Raw genomic sequence first — 21,340 nt, forward strand, 5'->3', positions numbered from 1 at the left:
GTTTAAAAGTATAGTGTGCTTATGGTGGATTCACATTATCAGTTAAGGAAGTGTGATAAACAGGGGTTGTAAGGCAATAAGATGCAGTTTTTATTTTATTTTATTTTATTTATTTATTTATTAAAATAATTTATTTTGGGACACCTGGGTGGCTCAGCAGTTAAGCATCTGTCTTTGGCTCAGGGCGTGATCCTGAGGTCCCCGTCCCGGGATCGAGTCCCACATTGGGCTCCCTGCATGGAGCCTGCTTCTCCCTTTGCCTACGTCTCTGCCTCTCTGTATCTCTCATGAATAAATGAGAGGCAGAGACGTAGGCAGAGGGAGGGAGGAAGAGAGAGAAGCAGGCTCCCTTTAGGGAGTCTGATGCGGGACTTGATCCCAGGACTCCAGGATCATGACATGAGCTGAAGGCAGACACTCGGTCACTGAGCCACCCAGATGCAGTTTTTAAAAAGTGAGGTGGTTGTGAAAGTGCTAGTATGCTAAGTTCTTACTTGTTTTGAACGAATCCTTTTTTCTCAAGGTACATTTAGTTGTTAAACTCCAGTGTGGCTTTTTAAAAAAATAATAAACAAACAAACAAACAAACAAACTCCAGTTTGGCTTTTTATGGTTGCTGACAATGTTAATGTTGTTCGACTCAGACAGAATTGTGTTTCTGTGGTTGAAAAATCAAATGTCTTTTCTCCTTGTTGTAGATCCGACGGAGGCGCCTTGCACGACTTGCTGGTGGACAGACCTCCCAGCCGACCACCCCACTCACCTCGCCCCAGAGGGAGAACCCTCTGGGGCCTCCTATTGCAGCATCAGCCCCAGGCCCTTCCCAGAGCCTTGGTCTCAATGTCCACAACATGACCCCAGCTACCTCCCCTATAGGTGCATCAGGTAAGCCTTACTTTTGTACCTGGGACCCATTTATAATTTCAGTCATAGCTTTCTAGGAAGCTTTCTAGGTTGTGACATTCTCACAATAAGGTGAAATGAATTGGGCAGCAACTTTTTAAAATCCTGCAAGCGGTTGTTTAAAAGGTTAAGATCATTATATTGGGTTTGGTTAATCTCGATTCATTTTGGTGATGACGTGTTAAACCTAATGGTTTTCTTTTCCATGACTTTCGTCGTTCGTTTCAAACAGGATCAGGTCTTAATCACCGATGGCAAAGTGATTAAGACTTAATTTGGTTTACCTGATTTTGAGTTTGGTTGGTACTTTTCTTGTATGATAAAATCATCTGAAAATGCAAGATTGAAATAATGGTCAAAATAACAAGTCTCTATATGAATTTCCTTTTTTAAATTTTACATTGTCTTGTAACTCTGAATTTTCAGGGTGTAAAAGTTTTACTGATGGATGTTTTATAACTATCTCATTGACAATTATTTAACTATTATGAAAATTTTTTCTTTATAATTAATGGGCTCAAGGTTGATATCCTTTGTTGGGACTTTTTGTTGGGAAACAGTTATATTGATGCATACTCTATATTTGAAAACATCTGTCTTTTATCAGGTGAACTTTTTGTTGAACATAAGAATTATTACCATTATAATTAGTATTATGATTAGGATTCTAATTTTGAAAAAGCAGGTGCATTCAGACCTGCATTCACTGTCATGTCATCAAATAATTTAATGTGATTGTTAGTTCTGCAGTCATGGTAATGCACTTTTCCTTAGTTGCCTTCCACATAATCTGTTTTTCTGAACTAAGTAACTTGTCAGTTAAAAGTATTTGCAGTTTCTGTTACCATAAGCCTTGTTAGACATCATTATAGACTCTTCCCCTTGTAAACATAAATGCTTGTACATCCTTCTGTTAATTATAAAAGTGAGAGATGCTTATGCCACATCATCAGTTATAAACAGTGCGTTTGCCTGAAATGTATTCTCTGTACACCTCTGAGAAGCTGTGATGGTCTTCTGAGAAGGGAAGGGCTCGGGATTCCAGTTGGGTTTTTACCCTTTCCTTGGAAACAGTGCTACCGGACAGTGCTGTTTGTCTCACTATGACCAAGTCCCACCTGAAATGCTGGGAACTGTTGGGGGAGACCTGGGGGAAAGGAAGGTGCCTGAGCTCTCACTGCATCAGCAACAGGCAGGAAGGAGGCCCATGTCAGAGTCATGCTCATACCTTAGATGCAGATGACAGGAGATTCCCATAAGCTTCCCATCCCCACATCCTCCTGCCTGCCTGTATGTGTGGCCGGTTCTTGTTAAGTTTTTTTGTTTTTTTTTTGTTTTTAATTTTTTTGTCTTGTTAAGTTTGAATCGCCCACCCCTACCGGATTCTGTCCCCTGATGCCATCTCTTCTCCCCTACTCAGAGCCATTGCCCCAGCACTTCCCATCTTTCCTGCTTCCTAGGGGTTTCTGTTGCAAGTAGAAAACTTATTTTTTTAGCAGTCATTATACATGCTGTTCCTACTCCCATCATGGGAATACATAAAAAGGAACTCTCCTGATCTCATTTCCCCTGCCAGCTTCCACCCCACTGCTCTGCTCTGCATCACAACAAAACTTCTGGTGCATGAATTGCCTGTCCTCTGTCTCCTTCTTTTGTCCTTGCACCCACTGCTAATTCAAATCCACATGAGTGAGGCCTACTGTGCTCTGAGTCACCATCACAGCCTCAGGTGATGGGGCTTTGGCCCTCTTCTTGACATGCTTTCTTTTGGCTTTCTGAGATCCTCACTCTCGTGGTTTTCATCCTTTCTGTTTCTTCTTGCAGCTTTGTATGGTTCTTTTTCATTTCTCTGACCTGTAGATGTCAGGGGTCTAGGACTCAATATTTAACCTGTTGTTCTTTCCATCTGTGTTGATTCTCTTACTGATTTTATCCGGTTTTCCACCTTTAATTGTTATCTCCAAGCTGCTGGTCCCCAGTTGATTTTTCTAGCCCAGAAATGTTCTTGAATCTCAGACTCTGACGTCATCTCAGAAGCATCTCATAGTTAACACATCCAAAACTGAGCTCTGGATATTTCCTCACATCTTGTCTTCTCCTAGAATCCCATCTCAATAAATGGCAGTTCATTTTTCTCAAGTTGCTTAAGCCTAAAACATTGCCTTTTCTTTTTTACCTCATATTCTAGATCAGGAGTCAGCAAACTTTCTGTAAAGGGCTAGATAGTAAGTATTTTTGGTTTTGCAGACTCTGTAGTCTCTGTCACATCTATTTGTTTTTCCTTCTGTACCATAAGAGCAGCCACAGACAATATATAAACGAAAGAGCATGGCAGTGTTTCAGTAAAAGTTTATTTACAAAAACAGGTAGTAAGCCAAATGAGGAGTCTAGAACACGAACATATCTTACCTGGATTATTGGAGTGGCCTTCTGACTGTTGTCTCCATGCCTACACTGGCTTCACTTCAGGCTCTTTGGATAGTACCAGACTGGGTCCCACTGGAGCACAGGTACAAGCTTGTAGAACAGAAGGGTTATTTTTCACAGCAAGCTCATTATGCCTCCATCACAAACTAATGGAAGAGTTGGGCAGCTCTAGATGGTTAGTTTTGAGCAGCGCACCTCTATGCTGTGAAGTCTTGATTATGTTTCTCACATAACCACCATTATTCATAACCACAGCCAGCTAGATATTATTAGCTATGCGCCTGGCAGGTTGGATAAACAAATTTTCACAGATTTATTAAGTAAACAAGTTTAAACAAAATGAAATAGAAAACAAGCACCTCATAAGATGGGCAATGTCAGTTTTTTATTCACTCCCTCCATTGGCTCCCCACCTCATCAAGAATGAAAGTCAAAGTCCTCACCTCCACCCAAGGCTATGTGTGACCTGGCCCTGCTTTGGCTCTGCTCCTCCTCCTTGCTGCCTCTGCTCCAGCCATACAGGCTTCCTTGCTCTTCCTGGAACATTCCAGCCATGACCCCTCTTGGGGGCCCTAAAAATCTACATGGCTTTTCCATTCAGCTCTTCAGATGTTTATGTAAGGGTCACCAGCTTTGGCCACACTGTCTGGAAGTACTACCTCTACCTGACATGTATACTTTGTCTTTGAGCTCTTGTCACCAGCTCATGTTGCACATATATGACTTGTCTATCCTGTTTCCTTTGCTTCTCCTACTAAAGTGTAAGCCACGGTACAGAGATTTTTTTACCGACTGTAGTATCCCAGTGTGTTTAGCAGTGCTCGGCACATTAAATCAGTTCATCTGCTGAATTAATAAGTGACTCACAAGAGAAAATGACCAAAACAACATAGACTTATATAACTTAAAAGAAAATCTCAAGGGCAGCCCCTGTGGCGCAGTGGTTTAGCGCCGCCTGCAGCCCAGGGTGTGACCCTGGAGACCCGGGATCGAATCCCACATCAGGCTCCTTGCATGGAGCCTGCTTCTCCCTCTGCCTGTGTCTCTGCCTCTCTCTCTCTCTCTGTGTTTCTCATGAATAAATAAATAAATAAATCTTAAAAAAAAATCTCAAGAGGACATGATAGGTTTTCATTTAAAAAATGTGAAAAGTCGGGGATCCCTGGGTGGCTCAGCGGTTTAGCGCCTGCCTTCAGCCCAGGGCATGATCCTGGAGTCCTGGGATCGAGACCCACATCAGGCTCCCTGCATGAAGCCTGCTTCTCCCTCTGCCTGTGTTTCTGCCTCTCTCTCTGTGTGTCTCTCATGAACAAATAAATAAAATCTTAAAAAAAAAATGTGAAAAGTTACTGTGAGGAAGAGGAGGGCCACTGCTTATTTTCTGTGGTCCTTGATGGTAGATGGAGGGCCAGTGGGTAGATTTACCATCCACTGAATATGAAAGAGAAACTTCTGTTCTAGAATCAAGAAGTGCTTTCTGGATAGACACAGATCCTGGGTAAACTGGCACCGTGGTGAGGACTTCCTCATCTAGGAGTGATGTGGCAGTCACTTGGCAGCCTTTTTAGTTGAGATGCTTTCTGATACAGGTTATTAGCACAAAGCTTGGGGAGCTGCGATGAGTCCTGCAAGTTGCTTCTCCCATCAGTGATCCCACCTTTTGCAACCCTTTTACTGGGGCCGCCATAACAAAGTATCACAGTTTGATGGCCTGGAACAACAGAATTATATTCTGTCACAATTCTGAAGGGTAGAAGTCAAAAGTCAAGGTATAGATAGAACTGTGCTTCCTCAGAAAGCTCCAGTGAAGACTCTTCTAGCTTCTGTTGGTTGCTGGTCATCCTTGGCTCTTCTTGGCTTATGGCCGCACCACTCCACTGTCCTTTGTGTTTTCATGGCCATCTCTCTGCGTGTGTCTGTGTTTAAGTTTCCCTTTTCTTGCAAGGATACCAATTATTGTATTAGGGACCTCATCTTAACTTAATGACATCTGCAAAGACCTTGCTTCCCCGTGGAAGTACCATTTATGGACTTTTTTGTTGTTGCTGTTTTAATCACCATCCCTTCCTCCCTTTAGAGTATAAGGTTAGAGCAGGGACCTTATCAATGCTGTTCATTCCCAGAACCATGCTAGCACATAGTAGGTATTATGTCAGCCACACAGTCAGTTAAGTGACTGAGTGAATGAAAAGATATTTTGGGGGGGGAATGTTAGATGCAAAATAAGACTTGAGTTCTATTGATTGATTAACTGATTTTATTTTGAGTAATCTCTACACCCATTGTGGCTCTAAGTTACAACCCCAAGATCAAGAGTTGCACACTTCACTGACTGAACCACCCAGGCGCCCCTTGAGTTCTAGTTAGAGAACATTTACTGTAATATTACTCTTTCACCACGATCAGCTCTAGTCTGTCTCTTTGCTTTTCCTGGCACTCTGAGCAGAATTTTAAAAATCCTTAAGCCTATTTTTTTCTAAAATTTTACCAAAAAGTTTTTACAGAATATTCTGGACATACACAATAGGTAGCATCCATGAGACATAGTACCTCCTGTGAGCCCCCGATGGAATCTCTGGTTCCCCACACCTATCCCCAACACCAGCAGATCCATTCTGAATTTAACATTTATCATGCTCAGACATTTCTTAATTCTTTTTATTTTTTTATGACATTGTTAATATAACATTGCTTTTGGCTGTCTTAAAACTTTATGACTATGGGTAATATTTTTCCTACAGCTGATTGCCACTTTTTTTTTACAGTCATGATTGATTATGTTGCTTTTACGTGTCGGTTCGGCCTGCGTTTATTCAGGGCTTACGGCAGACCCAGTGCTAGGTCATGGGAATGCAAAGATGAGTGAGGCTCCCTTTCTTTCCTGGAAGAGTTTACCATCCAATACAGGAGAAGATGTTCTTTTGTTTCCTTTTAAAAATCTGTGCTTATTAAATTCCTGGGAGGATGAACTGGTTTTCCTAGTTCCTTCCCCTGTTTTTAGATTGTTCCGTGATTGCCCAGCCTTTGGCAATTCTTAACCCTGTTGGATGATTTTTATTTTCCAGTCTTGTTTTGATATTATACTTCTCTTCTTTCTGTTTCCTTTGATGTCTACCCCTTAGACATCTTGAATATATCGAGCTAAAGCCCTACCCTTCCTGGCTGTCATGACCTCTCCGAAGACATGGCCATTCTTGTCCAAGAGTCCCCCAGTAAATCCTTTACCAGCTGATTTTATGTTGACAGAATTATTAGCTTGAGTGGAACAAGTTCCCTGGATGCCTTTTCTACACTCTCAAGCCGGAGTTCTTAAAAGATTGTTGTCTTTTCATGAGTTCTTCTGGCAAACTGATGAAGCCTTTGATTGGCATCTCAGAGTATATTTTTAAATGCATATAATAAAACATAAGATTACAAAGGAAACCAATTATATAGAAATATAGTTATCACAATATTTTTAAAGATTGTGACATAATCATTTATGTACTTCTATGTTAAATGCTTTAAATAAAAGATCTAGTAGCTAATCAAACAGCTACTATAATTTCAACCCCCTTAATTCTGTTTCCATCTTTTATAAAGAGCTTCTGCTCTGGGAGCAGAAATGAACAAGGGGGGGGCCTGTTTGGAATAAGTAAGAAGCCCAAATGATATGTTTGGCATCTGGGCTAGTTCCAGGGTTTGGATTAGAAACACAGAAGCCATTTCCTCTGTCTGACTGCTAGTCTTTAATATACTTAGTAATAATTTAATCTAAATTATTCTTATGTTTGAAAATAGTCTTTGTCCTGCTTCCATTTATGAATTCAAATACTCGTTTAATGGCTTCTATGTGCTAGGCACTGTATTAGGAGCTAGGGCTGCAGGCAAAGATGGACAGGCTTTAATAGGGGTGTCAGAGGGCCCAGGAGGAGATGTCCTCATTGGAGTTCGAGCTGGCGCACCACATCCAACACAGTTCAGCCACAGGTCATCTCTCTGCCTCACACTCCCAGTTATGGTAGTTAACTGGGAGGATTTTCACCCAAGTATTTATCTGATTGAAAATTCTGTCTTAAAAAAACAACAACACAGGATTAGTACTTCTGAAAACAAAACATCCTTCCATATCCATTGCAGTTATTACTCTAAACCCACCAGATTTGTTCGACATGTTTTATAATCTGTTTTACATTTTAGTTTATATTGGTTGTTATCAGTGATTTACTGAACACTATAAATTCATGCAGCCTTCATTTAATGCCTATTTATTTAAATCCTCTCATGAGTCTGTTAGTTTCTGTTCTTGGTCACATTGCTTGTAGTCCAGTGAGAGAAGATAAACAGTTTTTAAAAACCATTAAAAAAAAGCAAACAATCCATAAAATCTGTCAGGTGGTGAGAATTATTGTGGAGAAACTAGAGAATTATATTGCCAGGGGAGGAAGGCATTGCTATTTTCAGAGAGTTGACTGTAGGCCTCATTAAGAAGATGATATTTCAGAAGAAGCCTGAATGAAACTGGGGAGCACACCAAGTAGTTATCTGTTGGGCGTTCTTTTCTGATAGAAGGAACAACAGATGCAAAGGTCCTGGGGCAGAAATGGGTTGGTGATGATTGATACAAGGCCTGGGATGGAGCGCGTCATCTCAGTTCCCTTCAACTTCCTTCTCCAAATCTGATACTGAACATCATTATTAAATAGTACATTTGTAGAAATTTCAGCAAAATTGCACTTTTATAGTTAATTAATTGTCTTTGGCTAAGAATGCTATTAGCAATGACAGAATTATAACCTTTCATCCTATCCTTGGTTGCTAACCTGGTATTTAAATCTTTTTTTTTTTTTCTTTAGAAGGAAGCGTTCTTGTTTCCACTTGGTCTATAGCTTGGGGGAGGGCAAAGGAGAGGGCTCAAGGGTGACTCAGAAACAAGTTAGAGGGACCCCTGGGTGGCTCAGCGGTTGAGTGTCTGCCTTCAGTTCAGAGCGTGATCCCAGGTCCAGGGATTGAGTCCCACATTGGGCTCCTTGCATGGAGCCTGCTTCTCCCCCTGCCTGTGTCTCTGCCTCTCTCTGTGTGTCTCTCATGAATAAATAAATAAAATCTTAAAAAAAAAAAAAAAAAGCAAGTTAGAGGCCAGAGGCCGAGGCAGAAGTCCCGAGGCCAGAGAGCTGCACTGGGACCCCTCACAGGCTGCAGGGCTCGGGAGGCCCCTGGTGGTGGTTGGAATCTTTTGCTTTAGTTTTAACAGGTGTATCCTATATTGGCACGGATAGTTCATCTCACTGGAGTGGCTTTTTGTGCACCCAAAGAGGATATATTTTACATGTATTTTGGCCACCAAAGGGGGAGGCTGTTCTATCTATGATTTTATTATAATGGGCTGCATTATATAACATTATTCCTAGGGTCATGTTACTTTGTGAGTTTGGAAAAAGTGCTGACAGCTTACTAGTGAGAAGTATGTAGCTCTGGGAACTAACTTCCTGTTTTAACCTGGGATTGATCCCTTTCTTCTCTTTCATCCCTATTTAGGTTAACCTGGTCCTTGAATTTCTGCTGCATCTGAATCCAAACTGCCCACTAGCACTCTGCCCACACAGGGACATGAGCATTATGACACTACTGTTTTCACTGCTTACATCATGCCTTCAAGTCTAGCGAGGGCACAGAAGTCAATAGTGTGTGAGAGTGGTTTCCATAAAATATACTTCCTGTCCCTTGGGGCATTGATGGCTTTGCGTGAGAGATCAGACATGGCACCTGCTCAAAAGCCTTGTCTCCATGTTTGCAACTATACTGTCATCCAGGAGTTCTCAGGGTCCTCTGATCAGGCCTCCCCTTCATTTATGTTTTCAGAGAACCTCTGCTCCTGTTCTAGGCACTACTCCCTTCTAGGCACTGGTCATCCTTAGGAATCATGCTATGCAAGCCATTCTTAGTTTTGTGTGCATTTATCTTGTTTTCCTAAGTAGATTGAAAACTCCGAATAAAGCTATCTAATATTTCTCTTCTGTCTGTGGAGCTCATAGTAGGTCATGTGTCCAGGAAGTCATTCTCTGTTTTTGATTTGGGAATATACTGGCAGTTTTTATTGCCATCTGTCTCCAGTCTCCCAATTGGAGTCTGAGGGAGTGCATTTAAGTAAAATTAATGTTTTGACATACAGCTTTCTAAGATTGATTGAATCATGAAAAAGTTAGAAAATCTGAATAGATTGATGCTAGTGAGGAGATTGAGTCAGTAATCAAAAAACCTCCCAACAAACAAAAGTCCAGGACAAGACAGTGTCCCTGGTGAACTCTATGGTGGAATTAATTCCTGGTGGAATTAATACCAATCCTTCTCAAACTCTTCCCCCAATAAAAGAGGAAGAAGGAACACTTCCAAACTCATTTCATGAGGCCAGCCATTACCCTGGTGCAAAAACTAGAAAAGGACACCACAGGAAAAGAAAATTGTAGACAAATATCCCTGATGAATATAGGTGCAAAACTCCTCGACAAAATATTAACTGACCCAAATCAACAGTACATTAAAAGATCATACACACACTGTGATCACGTGGAATTTTTTTCAGGGACCTAGGGAGGGTCCAGTCAGCATCATGTGCCACACATTTGCAAAATAAAGGATAGAAATCATATGAGCTTGCAGAATAAGCATTCAATATCCATTTATGAGAAAAACTCTCAACAAAAGTGGGTTTAGAGAGAATGTCATATATAAGTCCACAGCTAATATTATACTTCATGGTGGAAAGCCAAAAGCTTTTCCTCCAAGATTATGAACAAAAGGTTATCCATCCATTATTGCCACTTTAATTCAATATCATTTTGGAAGTCTTAAACAGAGCAATTAGACCAAAAAAAGAGGGGGAGGGGAACGTCCAAATTGGAAAGGCAGAAATAGATCTCTCACTATTTGCAGATTTGCAGATATCTAGATACTATAGGTAAAAAACCCTAAAGACTCCACCAAAACACTGTTAAAAATGATAAATGAATTTGGTAAAGTTGCAGGATACAGAATCATACAAAAACATCTCTTGTGTTTCTATACACTTTTAACAAACTGTGGGTAAAAGCAATAAAATAATCCCATTTACAAGTTGCATCAAAAAGAATAAAATACCAGGGAATATATTTAGCCCAGGAGTTTCTATACCCTGAAAACTATAAGATGCTGATGAGAGAATTTAAAGAAGAGGCAAATAAATGAAAACATTTTCTGTGCTCATGGATTGGAAGAATTAATATTAATAAAATGTCCATACTAAGCTAAAGCAATCTATAGATTCAGTGCAATCCCTATGAAATAGACCCACTCATATATGGTAAACTAATTTAGAACAAAGGATCCAAGAATGTACAATGTAGGAAAGACAGTCCCTTCAGCAAATGGTGTTGGGAAAACTGGACAGCCACATGCAAAAGAATGAAACTAGACTATCTTACACCATACATAAAAATTAACTCAAAATGGATAAAGACTTGAATGTGAGACCGGAAACCATGAAATTCCTAGCAGAAAACATAGGTAATAAGTTCCTTGATGTCAATCCTGGTGATGGTTTTTTTGGATCAAACTCCAAAAGCAAAGACAGCAAAAGTAAAACTGAACAAATGGGACAACATCAAAGTAAAAAGCTTCTGTGCAGCAAAGGAAACCATCAACAAAATGAAAACCTACAGAATAAGAGAAAATTTTTACAGGTCATATATCTCATAAATGGTTAATGTTTAAAATATATGAAGAACTAGACCTAATTGTGAGACCTGAAATTATAAAAATCTTTGGTGTACTACTGTTAACTAAAGATGAATCTTCTTTGGTCTGTGACAGTTTCTTACTTAGTCTCTCTGTGTTTTTCATTATCTTGACAATTTTGTTTTTTGTTTTTTGTTTTTTTTTTTTAATTTTTATTTATTTATGATAGTCACAGAGAGAGAGAGAGAGGCAGAGAGACACAGGCAGAGGGAGAAGCAGGCTCCATGCACCGGGAGCCCGATGTGGGATTCGATCCCGGGTCTCCAGGATCGCGCCCTGGGCCAAAGGCAGGCGCCAGACTGCTGCGCCACCCAGGGATCCCTATCTTGACAATTTTGAAGAGCATTTTGTAGTGTATCTTTTAATTTGGTTTTGCCAGATGTTTTTCACCTGATTAGAATGGGGTTTGTTTGGTATTTTGAGGGGAGAGAATCACACATGCGAAGTGCCTGTCTTATCACTTCTTCTCTGGGGTGCAAACCGTCCATACCACACTCCTGGTGGTATTCACTTTCGCCACCTGATTAAACTGATTAAACTGATTATTAAACACAGGTCTCTCCACTGTGAAGTTATGATTTTTTTCCCTTTCCAGACTCTGAGTTCCTAAGTCCAGCCCACCCCATTTAAGTAGTGGGAATTAAGGTTTTTACCTTCTTGAGTGGGAAATGTCCACATGTAGATATATGTTATGTGGAATTCTTCTGTAAGGGACATTGGTGCCTTCTCCCAAGTTAATGATTTAATCCTTACTTATATCAGTATGAACTCATGTATATTTATTTTGTACTTTGAGTTATACTTCAAATTGCTATATTATTTATTTAGCGTTCTTTTACACAAATTGTTCTAGTTTTGGCCATTGGGAGCTCTTTTGGATTGACTCTTCTGTTTGGTATGCTCATCTTTTTGTATTTTTGAATACTCTCTCTTTGGCACTGTAAGATGCTCCAGGCTCATCTTGTCTTTTCTCTGCACCAGCCATAGACTCTACCATTTCCCTAAGGAGCAGTCAAGGTCTTTTGATTCCAGGTGTATGATTCTTTGCATGACTCACCCTTTTGACATTAAGGAAAATAATACTGTAGCTCATAAGTAAAGATCAAAGCATTTTTCTAATTTGAATTACTGATTTTCTTCTCTTAATATTTTAGGTACCACTATTTTTCTTTATAGGTTTGAAATTTCATTTTATTTGTGTTTATTCACAAGAACAAAATGTTTTCACTAGGAAATTAGCTACTGACTCAACGTATCATTTGACTTTATGGAATAGAATATACTTATCATATGTAGTTTTGAGGAATGAGGTTTGGTATTGGCCAAATAAACTACGAGTGTATTTTATGTTTTCCATGAATGTTAACCCTTTAGCTTAGTTCATTGTCAGGATCTATGTAAATTAGCTTAGAAGTTTGATTAGTAGTAGAATGAATGATTCTTTTTATAACACTAATATCTTTTTAAGTTTTGCTTTTATAATTTTAGAATGTATGAAACATATAGCTTTAGTTTAAAATAGCTGTGATCAAAGAAGTGTTCAGGAGTTTGGGATAGGAGAAATAGCATTTTCTTTGGAGTCAAGACACATGTATTTTAATCTTGCCTCTGTTTCTAACTTGCTAAGAGAAGTTCTTAGACTTCATAAATCTCAGTATTCTCATCTGTAAAAGAAGATTGGCCAAGACCTTTAAAGACATCCCCCACCACACACACACACACCTTCGTAACAGCTTTATTGGGGTTTTAAGGTCCCTTTTGGCAATTCTCTGCTTTTCATTTATTTTTTATTTTTTTTTAAAGATTTTTATTTATTTATTCATGAGAGACACATACAGAGAGAGGCAGATACATAGGCAGAGACAGAAGCAGACTCCTCACAGGGAGCCCGATGTGGGACTCAATCCCGGAACTCCGGGATCACGCCCTGAGCCAAAGGCAGATGCTCAACCGCTGAGCCACCCAGGCATCCCTCTGCTTCTTTTTATACTAGAATTTAACAAGCCTGTGTGTGTGTGTGTGTAAAATACTGGACTAGATCCAGTGCTACAGCGTACATAGGCATTTGGTCTGGTTTATACCTAAAAGGGAATAGCATTGAGGAAAACTGCAGTATTGGGAGGAAAATCTTAGAGAAGTAAAATTCTCCTTATCTCCTTTAAAATTACGGCTTTCCCGCCCAGAATGTATAATTTTCCTTTAACAAGCTCTTAATAGTAATAAAGGTTTGGAAAGCTGCTATCTTGAAAGTTTGTAGTTCATATTTTATTAAGCAGACATGGCTTTCTCCATTCTTCGTTACACGCACCCTCCCTTTTTGAGACTTGTTTTGTAAATTCATAGGCAGAGAATTTCTCATCTTGTAAAGGAGAATCAGAGGAGGTTATCTCTATTTTAAATCTTCAATATCTGCTTTTATGGAGATGAAGAAGAGGGGGAAAAATCTCCATTCCTTGAAACTTGGCTTCCTGACAGCAATTTCCTGACCAAGTTAGGGTGGGAGAGAGGGAGCACCATAGGACAAAGTGATATTTTGTACTGTTGCTTTGATTTGGTTTTACCCACGATATTTAATTTCTGTTGATTCGAAATAAAATCAAAGATACCATCCATTTTTTAAGTCTAAGAAAGCAGTGTGGTCACTCCAGATTGTAGATGGTATGTAGAGATTGAGGAACACTGTAATACATAATAAATTCTGGGGAGGATTGCCCTACTGGTCTCAGGATATGAAGATCATATGGAGGGTATGGGAAAAAAAGAATTCAGGTGATACCCTTGATGTTTATAAAAATATTGCAAACAATATTCTGTACTGTTTGGTATGCTCTGGCATTGTATTACTGTAGGGTTACTGTACACGTAGTATAGCATAGTATGCTATGTTACAGCTTTTTAAAACAATTTAGTTTAATTTTTTTTAAGATTTTATTTATTTATTTGAGAAAGAGAGGGAGAGGGAGAAGCAGGTTCCCCACTGAGCAGAGAGCTTGATGTGGGGCTTGATCCCAGGCCCCTGGGATCATGACCTGACCTGATGCTTAACTGACTGAACCACCAGTAATTTTAGAACTAGTTTTTTAAGGTAGAAATTTTAAAGCTACTTAGTTGATAACCCATAAAAATTATTGGACTTTATTATTATTATTTTTAAAGATTTTATTTATTCATAACAGAGAGAGAGAGGCAGAAACACAGGCAGAGGAAGAAGCAGGCTTCACGCAAGGAGCCCAATGTGGGACTCAATCCCGAGACTCTGGTATCACCCCGAGCTGAAGGCAGATACTCAACTGCTGAGCCACCCAGGCATCCCTTGAACTTTATTATTAATTAATTTTATTTAAAGTTGTTAGGAGCAGGGTGGCTCAGTCAGTCAAGCATCTGCCTTTGGCTCAGGTCATAATCCCAGGGTCCTGGGATCAAGCCCCACGTCGGGCTCTCTGCTCAGCGGGGAGTCTGCTTCTCCCTTTCCCTTGTGCTTCCCCCTGCTCCTGCTTTCTTTCTCTTTCTCTCTCTCTCAAATAAGTAAATAAAATCTTTAAAAATAATACAATTGTTGGATCCCTGGGTGGCGCAGCAGTTCGGCGCCTGCCTTTGGCCCAGGGCGCGATCCTGGAGACCCGGGATCGAATCCCACATCGGGCTCCCGGTGCATGGAACCTGCTTCTCTCTCTGCCTGTGTCTCTGTCTCTCTCTCTCTCTCTCTCTCTGTGACTATCGTAAATAAATAATAATAAAAAAAATAATACAATTGTTAGCGGCGCCTGGGTGGCTCAGTTGATTAAGAGTCCAACTCTTGATTTCAGCTCAGGCCATGATCTCAGAGTTGTGAGATCGAGCCCCATATCAAACTCTGTACTCAGTGTAGGTCTGCTTGAGATTCTCTTTCTCTCTCCCCCGGCCTCTCCCCCTGCTTGCACTCGCTTATACACTCTCTCTCTGTAAATAAACAAAGTCTTTAGAAAAAAAAAAGACCTTTCATTGTGATAGGTAAAATAATATTCTCCTTAAGAAACTTGTTGAAACTGTGTTATTTATTCTGTCAGTAAATAGTTATTGAGAACTTACTTTGGGTTACATTCTTGAATTCATGACTTGAAAGTTCTACTCTCTTCTCCAAGCTTATTTCAGAGTTCTTGCCAGATTAGATGCTTTCTGAATTCTCCATGAGTCTAGGTAGAATAGTGAGGATTTTGCTTCTCTTTTCTTTCATGAGTCCTGCAGAAACTTTAATAAACAGGCATACTTCAAACCTGCTATCAGGAATGGATGAATGTTTTTCTGATATTCTTCAGTGAGAGACTGGAAAGGGTGGCAAGTTTACTTTCTTGGACTGCTGGGTTCAAGTTTATCCACTCGGTACTTATTTCCGCTACAAATGGTAATTCAAGTTGTGTTTTTTTGTTTTTGTTTTTAATGTTGGTCACATATTCTTTACATCAACATAAGTATTACGTTTTTTAAAGTACTTGCAGATGGCTGGGTAAAACTTTTTTTTTTTCATGGAAAGATATTTGTAAAGTATTTTTTTAATTATATGAGAAAAACATGGTTTTAAAGACATTGATAAGGAATAATCTGCCCTGTACTCATGGCTGTTCTTCACTATACTGTAGGCTCTCATGAGAGAACATCATGAGATGTTCAATGAATAAGTGAATTGATCTGTATTTAAGGATATTGCTTACTTAGATGGCTCTATTTGCATGTTTTCAGCATTTTATTGTAAAAATCTTAAGGATAAAGCAAAGTTAAAAGAATTTTGCAGTGAACACCTGTATATCCACCATCTAGATCCTGCCATTAACATTTTGGTATATTTGCTGTATCACATCTATCCATCTATATATTTCTGTAGTCATTTATTAATTTATCTTACTTTTGGTACATTTCAAGGATTTTTCTGGACAATCATGGAAGCTAATCTGTATTCAGGGACCATATTTGAATTGGTGAAAGAATAAGTGATGAAGAGTCAGTTTTAGCTATCCAATGTAGCTGGATCACTGACCTCATATGGCATATATTGGATAAACTATGATTTCTTGCTGATGTTTCTGATTTTAATATTAAACATTTAGCATGATCTCCTGGTTCCTCACTTACTGACTGTTGTGATGGTAAAAATGCTGATTGTGTATGTTAATACTGTAGCCATTACAAATGACTATAATGAAAAAACAAAACAAAACAAAAAACAAATGGCTTTAATGTGACTTCATAGGAAACTTAATTTTTCATGTCTTTTCTGGGTAGGAGTAGCTCACCGAAGCCAGAGCAGTGAAGGAGTCAGTTCTCTCAGCAGCTCGCCCTCCAATAGCCTTGAAACCCAATCTCAGTCTCTCTCACGTTCCCAGAGCATGGATATCGATGGGGTGTCTTGTGAAAAAAGGTAAAGTAAGCCAGTTTTCCAATAAGCTATTGGATTTATGGAAAGGGAAAGATTCAGTCATTCCAGTCCACTAATTCCAAGGGCCAGCCCAGAGATTTATGCCAGTCCTTAGCAAACTAGTGTAAGATCTATGAGATTTATAAGTCTTTGTATTATTCTGAAATATTCTTTATAAGTTTTTTTGGTTTTGGTATTAAAATGTCTTTTATGAAATAATGGTATAAGTGGTAAAATATTTTTAAAAATATTTTTTTCTGATGTCTTTATTTTGTACATACCATGTTGGCAAGTATATGTCAGTCCCTAAAAATGTCTTCAAAGTTTTACTGATCAGTGAAATTTAAAAGTTTGGAAGGGTACAGACAGGTAAGACACACAAATCTTAGGAGCCTCAAGGTAAGGATGTCCTAGAGCAGAGTCTGTCTGTGCCATGAGTGGGTGATAGAGTGGCTGAGGTATTGATTCCTTTATTCCTTGAGCAGGCCAGGACTCCCCCTCCTTCCCAGGACCCATCTTCTCTGCCCTGAAGCAGCTCCCACGGTTTATGTCAGTGGACCAGAAAAATACTATTTTCTATGTTTGTGATGATATGAAAAAGGTTAAGAAGCACTGGAATAGAGCTTCAGCACTTGGGGAGGTTGAGGTAAGGGCCAAATCAGAGATCACCTCACATTAGGTAAGAATTTAAAAAGGACTGCATTCTCAGGAAAAAGATCAAGTAGAAAAAAATCAACCCCACAGAGCAAAAAACAATCATGTTCTTATTACCTTTGCACTGAATAGATATATTTTTAAAAAATCAAGTCATCTCTGAAATTTCATGGCCAGTGGATGACTTCATATGGGTTTAGCACCTAGATTTACACTACTGATATAGTCTGAAAAGCCTCAAACTAAGACTACCATATATACAATGGAGCCAGGCCTATACCTCCTGTAAGGCATCTGGTAGAACTAAACATAAATCAGCTATGTCTTCAGAGAATTTCCTTAGAAAAGTTTCCAAGAAGTGGGAGCTCATGGTCAAAAATCACAGAACACACTAGATAAAAGCCACTATGAGTAAGATACCACAGAATCAGGAACAACAGAATTATTCATCTAGAGATTTTTGGGTTTTGGAATTACCAGATACAGAGTACAAAATACATATGTTTAAATAAATTACAAAGGAATTGAAAACATAAATAAGGGGAAAGCAACTATGAAAACAACGAAGTACATTTGAAAAAGAACCAAACAGAATTTCTAGAAATGAAAAGGTAATTCAAATTGAAAACTTGATGTGAAAGTTAAAACAGTTGATTTGACGTAGCTAGAGAATTAACAAACTAAATAGTAGAGCTGAAGAAATTATCCAGAATGTATCACCAAGAGAAAAAGAGATGAAAACTATGCAAGATATTTAGAGATATAATGGACACACAGCCGATATATATACCTAATAGAAATATCAAAAAGAGAGAAAAGAGAGACTTAGAGCAATTCACCACACCCCTCTTAATTCCATGTTTTTTCCTCTACTGGTTTGGAAGCCATTATCAAAAAAGATAAATAGGTAAAAATTTTTCTGGAGTTGATAAATGATATAAATTCTCTGATTTAAAAAAGCTCAGCAACTCACATGCTGATTAAACCAAGAGAAATTCATATCTGGACATTTTATAGTCAAATTTCCAAACATTGAAGACAAAAGATCTTTAAAGCAACCAGAGAGAGAAAATAAATTATCTACCAAAGAACCATAATTAGATGAATGAGTGACGGAAGTCACACGGAGGAGTAAGTGTCAAAATGCTGAAAGTAAGTTAACTGTCCGCTAGGAATTGTGTACCCTTGTGCACCTGTCTTTCAGGAGCAAGAGTGAAATAAAGACACTTATAGATTCAACAAACAAAAACAACCTGATAGTCTGCCACCAGAAGAATCCCCAACTTTGAACAAATGTAGTTGAAGAAAAAGGACAATGATCTCAGGGCTAATGTCTGAGATGCAAGCAGGTAGGATGAGTGAAGAAAATAATAAATGCGGTAAGTCAAAACAAACACTGGTGGTATAAAACTGTAGTAATGGTATATAAAATAATATTGGGAGAGAGAAGTTGAAAAATGAGTTAGATGTAACATGCCAGACAGCATAGCAGGGAAGCCAGAAGCAGGAGTGATTAGAGCTAGCTCTAAGGTCTCTGTACTTGAGAAAGGTGTGAAGATCCTGGCCCACTTTAGATTTTGAATTAAGGATACTTGATAAAATTTCAAGGGTAGCCACCAAAAGAACAGGAATGGAGTATACCTTCCAAACCAGTAAAGGGAAAATACAAAATGAGGGTTGGAAGTTGGGGGGATTTAAGTCAATTTAAAAGGAGGGACGAGGGGATCCCTGGATGGCTCAGCAGTTTGGCGCCTGCCTTTGGCCCAGGGCGTGATCCTGGAGTCCTGAGATTGAGTCCCACACTGGGCTCCCTGCGTGGAGCCTGCTTCTCCCTCTGTCTATGTCTCTGCCTTTCTGTATCTCTATCTCTCTCATGAATAAATAAAATCTTAAAAAATAAATAAAAGGAGGGAAGAAACTTGTGTTTTATGAGTTTTAAAAAAGAGCACAAAATAAGAAGGTCGAAAGAAATGAAATTTGTCAGTAGTCACAGTGAATTACCGTGAAAAGGCTTAGATCGGGATAAAAACAAAACAGAACCCAGCTTTATCCTTGTTTACAGAAGGCACACCTGAAACATTAGGTTAGATAGATCTTCAGTCTTTCATTGACTGTGAAAGAAAGGGACAAGATATTCCACACAAATATTAAAAGAAAATTGGAGTAAATTAATACTCATAAGTTAGACTTTAAGGCGCAAAATATTATTAGAAATAAATACTGTGTACTGTTTAATAGTAGGATATAACAGTTTCCAAAGTATATGCACTTGGTAATAGGACAGCAACAGCAATAAAGCACGTAACAGTAGAACTGAGGAGAAAGTGGCATATGATCATAATGGGAGATTTTAACCATCTCTTTCATCCATCAGTAAATCAGAAGGAATGAGCATCAGTAAGCATATGAACAAATTAAACAGCACAGCTAAAGGATTGATCTAACTGACAGATAAAGAACTTTGCACTCTGCAGTTGGAGAATACACATTCTTTCCTAATACTCAACAACCGGAGAGTTTCAGGAGGCAGCATGATATAGATCATGTTTTCTGATGAGGACATTAAATTAGATAATTAATAAAAGGAAAAAAACTTTTAAAAATTCCTTCATACATTTGGCAATTTTTAAAACAGAGCATGCTACAAAATTAGATCAAAGAGATCGTAATGGGAATTTGAAAGAATCTAAAACTGAACAATAAGAAATATTTCAGGTTATGAGCTGCATGTTGTAGCTAAAGTGGTCCTTAGAAGAAAATATAAAGCTAAAATATAAATGAAACAAAGAAAAAGATTGTAAATAAGTATTGGAAATAAAAGACTCTTTCCCTGGATATGTGCATGGCCAACTGCCTCCTATTTGTATTCATGTGGCATTTCTCAGTGATGATCACCCCATTTAAAATGAAAAGGCCTGCATTTACAATCTTTTTTCCTTAATTTTTCCATAGCAGTTATCATATGATGTTTTGCTTATTTATTATGTTATTGTTATGTTACCCTCTAACTAGAGGTTAGAGGTCTAATATTATGTTATTATATGTTACCCTCTAACTAGAAGGTAAGCTCCATGACACAGGGATTGTTTTGTCTCTTTTGTTTGTTCATTGACCTCTCAGACAACTAGAACAATGCCTGCATAGAAAGGGAATCTCAGTAGTGCTTATTATTAATAAAAAAGAGAGTTCCATGCAAAAATATAAATATGCAACATGCAAATAAGCCTAGAATTTGGATGAAAATCAAATTTCTAGAAAAACCTAATTCTCCCAAAATTGACTCAGGAGGAAAAAGAAAACCTAAATGATCAAAAACCATGAAATAAATTGAATCAGTATTTAAAAATTTTCCAAAGCAAGCATCTTGCTCATATAATTTTGTGGGCAAATTCTACCGTTCCGGTTATACACAAATTCTTCCAGATAATTTTTTAAAATAGGGAATACTTACCAACTCAGTTTACAAAGCTAATAAGACCTTAATATCAAAACCAGACAAGAATAATATAAAAGAAAAAAATTACATGGTAATCATGCTCATGAACATATTTGCAAAAATCTTGAGATAGTGACAGATCAGATATTGTAACAGATAAAGAGCAGACAAAACTTCTGTGGGGCTGGATGCCAGGATAGTGGTTGCTGTGGGCTAGTGTGATTGTGAGTGGGAGGGTCATCAGGGTGTTCTTGGGGTGCTGGTAATGCTCTGTTTCTTGATGTGGATGCTGATTGAGTACATCAGTATGTTTCTTTTGTGAAGCTTTATTCAGCCAAACACATGATCATCTGTGGATAGGTCTGTACAGATATTTCAATTGTAAGTTTAGTTTAAAGTAATACCATAAAATAACATGAGTGACTTGGGTTTATCTCAGGAATGCGAGGGTGCAACATTAGTGAATCTATAAATATCATTCCCCACATTATATATTAAAGAGAAAAAACATATAATCTTGGTAGTTGGAAAAGTTTGATAAAATTCAACATCAGTCCATGATAAGAATCTTCACGAACAAAACAGAAAGATGCATCCTAAATTGACAATATGGCAGAGACAGAGTTCAGCGAATATTCCACATGCTCTCCTGAATTTCCAGTTTTCTTTGCAGTTAGATTGGGGGCCAGGTGACTAGTTTTTGTCCAATAGACTGTGAGTGGAAGTGACATGTGTCACTTTTAGGCGAAGGCAGTTGAGCCGATGTTCCTCCTCCATCC

General features: G+C 38.6%; 1 protein-coding gene across 1 annotated transcript in view; it reads left to right on the plus strand.

Annotated features, from left to right (window-relative positions):
- Positions 1-21,340, plus strand: part of LOC121500946 (ubiquitin conjugation factor E4 B) — an 85,799-nt gene that overhangs the window by 463 nt on the left and 63,996 nt on the right. The window contains exons 2-3 of the mRNA XM_041773036.1: positions 699-885; positions 16,339-16,474. Of these exons, the coding sequence (XP_041628970.1) occupies positions 699-885; positions 16,339-16,474 (323 nt within the window). The remainder of the gene's footprint in view (positions 1-698; positions 886-16,338; positions 16,475-21,340) is intronic.

The sequence above is a fragment of the Vulpes lagopus genome, chromosome 10 (genome assembly GCF_018345385.1).
Source record: "Vulpes lagopus strain Blue_001 chromosome 10, ASM1834538v1, whole genome shotgun sequence".
Lineage (NCBI taxonomy): Eukaryota > Metazoa > Chordata > Mammalia > Carnivora > Canidae > Vulpes > Vulpes lagopus.